Consider the following 7,223-nt stretch of genomic DNA (forward strand, 5'->3'; position numbering starts at 1 on the left):
ACTATATGCAACTTTTAAATTGTTTAAGACGTCGCGCTACTCCTCTGAACGACGAATATTGTTGACAAAAATACATAGTTGCTGCCAACCTTTACGCGGAAAGCTTGCGGATAGATCCTTGTCAAGTAGTACATACCAGAACTCGCCGTGAACGTAAAACTAGAGTTCGCAGCGCGAATCATACCTTCTTACCGTGGCTACTCATAAGACCGCACCAAAAAATAAGAAATCCAAAAACGGAGGTACACAAGATACGACGAACCACAGCTACCAGACCAAAACACAAAGACGCGCAACGCCGCCGACCATGAAACCAACCGCATTAGGGTGCGTAAAAAAGCCTGTCATTACGCGCAGGTAAGTGTACTACACATGTGCGCGAACGGCAGCAGCTCTGTTAAGGCGTGTGAAAACGCCTCCGCGGCTCAAGAGTACCTCCGCACGACCGACCAGATGTGAGATTGTGAATCGAAATCAAACGAATATATGTCCATCGCCGTCGACGTTGACTTACCGCGAGCGCCGTAGCTCTCTCGCCTCGCGAGGCGAGGGGCGACCCGAACGCCGATGCTATCACGGGTCGGGGATCAGTCTACCGCTCACGCAATTGCGCCGATTGTCGCACTTATCGCGGTTAGGCACATGGAGGAGCGTGGCGACGGCGGACAAAACGACGAGCGGTCATGGGCGAAAACCCCATATGTTCTGAGCCCGTGCGAGTCCTGACACCATCTTCTCCTCCCTGTTTATCTTCAAATTTGGCGCAGGCCGACCGGCCGGCGGCAGAATAGGCAGCAGCGCGTAGACAAACTGCAGGGTCCAGTCTTGCGGGCGAGAGCGAGAGCATCGCGAAGTTCCCCTCCCCATCGAATGTTCCCAAACACTCTTAACGATTTGTTAACACCTGTATGTGCGGCCGCATGAATCAGCCCGGCGGAGTCAAGCGAAGGTCGAGTGCGTTGCGTGGCTAATGACAACCGTGACTTTCGTCTCGGTATACGCAGCGATAGCCGCTTGCTGTCTCGCAGCGTCTGGCTTTTCTCTCTCGATCTCGATCACATCGAATCCATTCGCACCGTTTACCCACTAGCCTCGATTTTCGTCGTCTATCTCCGCGTCGCACAAGCACGTTCAGTGTGGATGTACATCAGCACGGAACTATCGAAGCTACCTCGTGCAGTATTGTGGAAGAGTGTCATGCTCGTTGCCTGGTTGGCTCAGTGACGTCGGACGCGAGCGTATTCTGGCACTGGGCGTGGACAATCCTGGCGTTGTCGCAGCGGCAGCCGCCCGAGTCGAACGTCATCCGAGGATCACTCACTCGAGCCGACACGGCCGCAACCGAAACCACGAAAACTCCAGCTCCAGGCTCAGCCTACCAGGCACGTTAAAAAACGCGTGTATGATGTGAGTGTGTTGGTGTGTGGTGTGTGTGTGTCGTGTGTGTGTGTTGTGTGTCGGTGTTTGTGTGAGACCATGTTGTGCGTGTGTGGTGTGTTGTAGTGTGTGTGTTGTGTTGTGAAGTAGAGAAGAGAGAGAGAGAGAGAGAGAGAGAGAGAGAGAGAGAGACGTCCATTCCAGTCGCAATCAAACTTATAAATGAATACCAAATCACCGAATGAGTTATCAATATGATTTATGATATTATCTATGGTAGTAACGAGTGTAAAATAACTTTCAATGAGATGAGTGGTTTCGTGTGAAACAATGATTTATTTATAATCCGCACACATCCGTCAGTCAGTGTTAATTAGAGAGTACAATTTGAGCAAGCAGTTGAAGTAAAATAATGCCTTTAACATATTGTGTTCCGAAGCCGCACGAAATACCACCATCGCAACCACGCCACGCGACCAAGCATAACAGTTCGCTGACTCTCGCTTCCGAGGAATGCTCGTATACACAAAACGTACGTATGCATCTAGAGATACAAGCACGCACCTGAACTTTACTGCGAATACTTTGCAATGCGTATACGCGTTATTCCAGTTGAGCTGTTCCATATTTTCTGAACAACAAACAATCTCTGTTTATTTAACGAAACATTGTACACAGTATAGTCCAATCCGTTGTTATTTACAAATATGTGTCACCCGCGATAGCCTATGATTATTTATACAGTCAATTATAGGACTCGTGTGACAGTATGGACAACATCGAGTGTAGGTTACGGTCATCGATCATACAAGAGCTCCTGATGATTCACCTGTTGTATATGTGTACATATATATATGGATATAGTTAAGTATATATTCCCCTGTTTCCATTGAGACGCTTGTTAATCAGACCACCAGCGCCTTCTGACGGGATAGTAGAACGCACCAACTTTTGTAAAAACCTGTCGGCAGATATGCTAACAAGTAGAATAATTACAGCAAGCCCCTCCTCATCCTCCCCATCATCCTCCTTAGGAGGAAGAAAGGTATCTCCCATTTATCTGCACACCTCTTGCCATGTGACGACAAACCTCTAGTCAAACAAGCTACCAGGCAGCGTAACACATAGCAGCCGAGGGCTGGCTGCAACGTATCAAGTGACACCTGTAAAGAGGTAGACGACCACGTGATCGAAGTAGGCCTACACGTCTGTCGCCATGATGCAAATTACGCATGGCAACGTTACGTGAATGCTTATCATCACTCGTCTATAATAAGGAATGACGCACGGTGATCTTATTATCTCATCATGGCGACACAAACGATGTCTGCGCAGACGACACAGCGGACATGAGTGCTGAGCCTGAGCGTAGTCAGTGGCGCCATCCGTCTGTCGTGCGAGAAAACACAGGTCGTACTCATAAATATAGATATATGTCCCGTATACGATTCATATTTGATACAGATGGTTTAGTTAGCGATGACGTTAATCAATACGCATTAAATACTTATAAAATAACAAGGGGTTAGCTGTCCCAAGAGCAACGCCTAGTATATAACAAACACCCCTGGATCCACCCCTTACCTTACGCAAGTTATAGTAGTGTATACTCACATTGCAGGTTTGTATGGAAATATGAAATACAAGTTGCGCGATGGGAACTTATAAGCGGAATCAGAGAAATTGTAAGTCGTCTTATTTACATCACGCTTTAAGTTTACAAAGATGTGACACAAAAACTAGCTCCAAGTACACGAATGAATTCGTACATGTATAGAAAAGATATGTGTGTTATTAGAAATCGCTGTTCTACTTATATCTATTATTAGACCGTTAGTTTCTCCGTTGATGTAATGGATATTACAATATGTATAGAATAATGCTACAATCAACCTATATATGTTTCACAGGCTGTCAGAGTAAATCAATTCGGCACAATTGAGTGCAGTCTCTAGCATAGTAATCTATCAGGACGGTGACTGATTACGCTAACTGTGTCGCTAGAGTAACCATTGATTGTGTAAAAGCTCACATCCCGTTCTGACGCCCGCAGTGCTGCAAGCTCGTTTCACAGCAGTCACTATATCTCACCAAGCTTAAATTGGGAACATCTAAATGTCTCAAGTGTACGATATATATATATATATAGGCCCATATATATATATATATATATATATATATATTAATTGGCAACACTAACCGCCGGCATTACTATGTATTATTCCGAGGATGCTGCAAGCACGCGCATGATTCGCAATTTACAATTTTTCAATTTTGATTGCGATTGCGATTTGCAACGCGGCGATCCGCCATGTATTTACGCCTTCGGAGGACACATTACGCTCATTTTGATTTAGGAATGGCAACTAAGGTCTCAGTTTCGTAAACTGGTCGTTGAACAACAACGTCGATGTCAAACTTCTCGTGGTTGATTCACTAACGAACCTAACCGACGAGGTGTTATAGAGCGGACGCGACGAGCGGGAATGCCCGCGGTATAATAGTGATAATAGTAACATTTACGCGCTCATCACACGCTGGCTTACCTCTACCCGTGAAGCCGATTGCACCTCCACAGGGCTATAGTAAAACGCTACGTGGAAAACCAGTGACGAATCTTAGCTAACTAGCGTCGCCGTAATGTAAATTTTAATATGACCGCGTCTGTTCGTCATATGGTTGTTTGCGTTCTATAAACGGCCAAATTTGGCGAAATTAAGGTAAGTGGAGTTGGAATTTTGAGTGGTAGGCTAAAGCCAATGTGTTTATATTGGAGACTGGAATGATTTTTTTTATTGTACTACGGACTACAGCGTAACCGGTCATGCTGCAAAGATTCATCACTGATTTTCCGCATATTCTTTCGTATAGCTCTGTGGCGAAGCGAATGACTACACGGGGAGAGCTAACGCGGGCTAATCTTGCGCCCACATTCTCTGATACAGTCGACTATTGAAACCGTTTTCAGCAAACAGCTTCAGCAGCTTCTACATTATCCTCCCTACGTGACATGACTTTATCATGCCAGTACACGTCAATGGCAAGCTACATGTTCATTAAAACAAAATAATTACACATATATATCTATATATCTATATATAATGTAATATATAGGAAGAGAGCACGTAAGGGAAATTCGCTGGTGATTTGATTAGCAATTGGGGCAAACCTTTTATCTAGTCGTTTCGAAGTCGTTCGAGCACTTACATATATAAATATAAAACCTAATCATAACGTAGCGAGCGGAGGGTTTACAGCCTCAGTAAAAGTTAACCAGACGTCACGCCCGTGACACGGTTACGGTTTACGAACACGACTCTCTCTGTCTCTCACGCTTCTTCGCTTTTCACTCATTCACTCACTCTCTCTTTCTCGCTCACACTCTCACACTCACACACACACACACACACAATCGCACGCACTCGCGCACGCACGCACGCACGCACGCACGCACGCACGCACACACACACACACACACACACACACACACACACGTATACATTTCTTTACTCTATATCTCTCTCACTCTCCCCCTTCCACGCACCATCTCTCCCTTCCCCTTTCTCTATCTCTCGCTTCATCACCCTGCTCACTGTACAAGCCGAAACAGTGAGCTTTAAAAGTCGGCTTGGATGTCCGATTTAGGATGGTGATGTCCGTTTTCTTTCTTGCTAGATCTCTGCAGCGTACCGCTGGCGCTGCTGGTGCCGCCACTGGCGCCATTGCTCCTGCCGACGACCTCTCCGTTCATGATCAGATGGTGAGCCCTGTTCGGACTGCCGAAATTGCGGGGCAGAGTGCCAAGCTGCGACTCCAAGTCGCGCCTATCGTTGTGGTGCCAGGTCTCTGAGTCGTCGCGCATGCGCTCTGACATCTTCGACCTGAGCGTGTCCATGCCGTTGAGGTCGAACACCTGGTGGCCGTTTCCGCGTCGCTTCACCTCGGCCGACGAGTGCGGTCGGGCGCTAAAGTGTCCGCTCGGCTCGTCCATGTCGTAGTGTTCGGCAGGCTCTGCAAAACAAACGTTCTGCGTCGTATATCGAGGATGTGGTGGTGGGAAGGTGGGTGGGTGCGTGAGGGTGGGGGTGTAGTTGGTTTACACCGACATATAGTGTCGTGTTGCCTACATATAGGCTCCCTGTGAAGGTTTGTTCCTGTAAATATACGCGACCTCATAAACATATATGTTTGCGATACATTGAACCTGCTTCTGCATGCAGACTCTTTGCATAGAGAGGTTCGTCTACGTATAGGCGTCATATTAAACGTATATAACGTATTAAACGTATTAAACGTATACTCGCTCTACATTTAGCCTGCCTCAGTAACACGCCCTGCATAGTTTCCCAAGCCCCCTGCATATGCATTCGAATAATGGCGATAATTCGAATGGTGAATATATATATATATATATATATATATATATTATATACATTTGCTGAATTTGGAAGGATTTTTTTTTGATTATCCGATGGTTGTCAGCATCACTAGCACCGCTACGGTGTATGCTTGCAGCGCATTCTACTCGCCGAGTTATAGTTTCATTAAAGAAGAAAAAACTCTGGAAAAAAAAGAATTTCATCGTTAGGTTTGCATCGTTAGGTTTTCGCTATTATGAGATTGTCGATGACGTGTAAGTCTGTGCCCCTTAATCAGAAGAGCAGTTGAAGAAAAAAAATTGGCAGGAACCATAATTTCGGACACAATAGCTCACAGCAGAGAGTCCGCCGACACAGACCAAGGACACGAAAGAACAGAACGCGGCCATTCATCCAGTACAAATACACGTACCATACACACAAGCAAGCACGTATGCTAGCTAGCTTGCTTGCATGCACGCACGCACACACAGGAACGCACACACGCAAACAAGTACGCAATCGCACAAACAAGAACGCACATTCACACACAAAAACCCACGCACGCACGATAAATTTATTCTGACCATGGAACTTTCAATGAAGAAGTTTGTCGCAGTGGAGATAAACATATATAGTCTAGATGTGTATACGTGATGACGTGTTGGCCTTTATTTGTGTGCATTCATCTCGCTTGTAAGATATAAGCGAAAGGTTGATGCACCTGTAATTATCAACTGAGTTTAATTATAGACCTTCGAGTTGTGCCGGCGGGTAAAATGATAATGAACGTTTCAATAACGAATTTCAAGTGGCATTGAACGGTTCACTTCTCCGTTTTCCTTGACTTAAATCATTGGTTTTATTCCTGTTTCTGTAGCCGATGGAGCCAGAAAAAAACATCGAAGGGGCCCGACACACACACACAGAGACCGCGCAACCATTAGATATTATCAGGAGTGAATAATGATAGATTATTATTATTATCTATTATTATTCACTCCTGATCTTATCTGTATATAAGTGCGACTTAAAAAAACCAGCGTATTCATGAAACCTTTACTTATCATTCTTAAATAGCAGACTTAATGGATTAAGATGGATAGGAACGGTAACAATTCGCCAACGTCAATCGAGATATGAATACTAAACTCTGAGAATGAAATGGAGCATGACCACTTGCTGTTACAAAGACAGGAAAATCACGCTCGCCCAACAATCGATTTATTCATTAACGAATGCATGAATCTGGAACACTACGAATTGTTGGGATACCTCAACATTATCTTACATGACACTCCCAGGGGTTGTAATTGCTGCAGAATCGCTAGAAGCAACATCTGTAATCTGTTTCACGCCGCCAATGCATGTGTGTGTGTGTGTGTGTGTGTGTGTGTGTGTGTGTGTGTGTGTGTGTGTGTGTGTGTGTGTGTGTGTGCGTGTGTGTGTGTGTGGTGTGTGTGTGTGTGGTCGTGTCGTGGTGTGTGG

The 7,223-nt window shown here is 45.4% G+C and overlaps 1 protein-coding gene across 1 annotated transcript in view; it reads right to left on the bottom strand.

The window, feature by feature from the left end:
- Positions 1–1,693: 1,693 nt before the first annotated feature.
- Positions 1,694–7,223, bottom strand: part of LOC106812265 — a 48,726-nt gene continuing 43,196 nt past the window's right edge. Inside the window, exon 7 of the mRNA XM_014816470.1 lies at positions 1,694–5,388. Coding sequence (XP_014671956.1) covers positions 4,994–5,388 — 395 coding nt within the window. The 3' untranslated portion in view covers positions 1,694–4,993. The remainder of the gene's footprint in view (positions 5,389–7,223) is intronic.

The sequence above is a fragment of the Priapulus caudatus genome, unplaced genomic scaffold (genome assembly GCF_000485595.1).
Source record: "Priapulus caudatus unplaced genomic scaffold, Priapulus_caudatus-5.0.1 Scaffold0, whole genome shotgun sequence".
NCBI classification, from domain to species: Eukaryota; Metazoa; Priapulida; class Priapulimorpha; order Priapulimorphida; family Priapulidae; genus Priapulus; species Priapulus caudatus.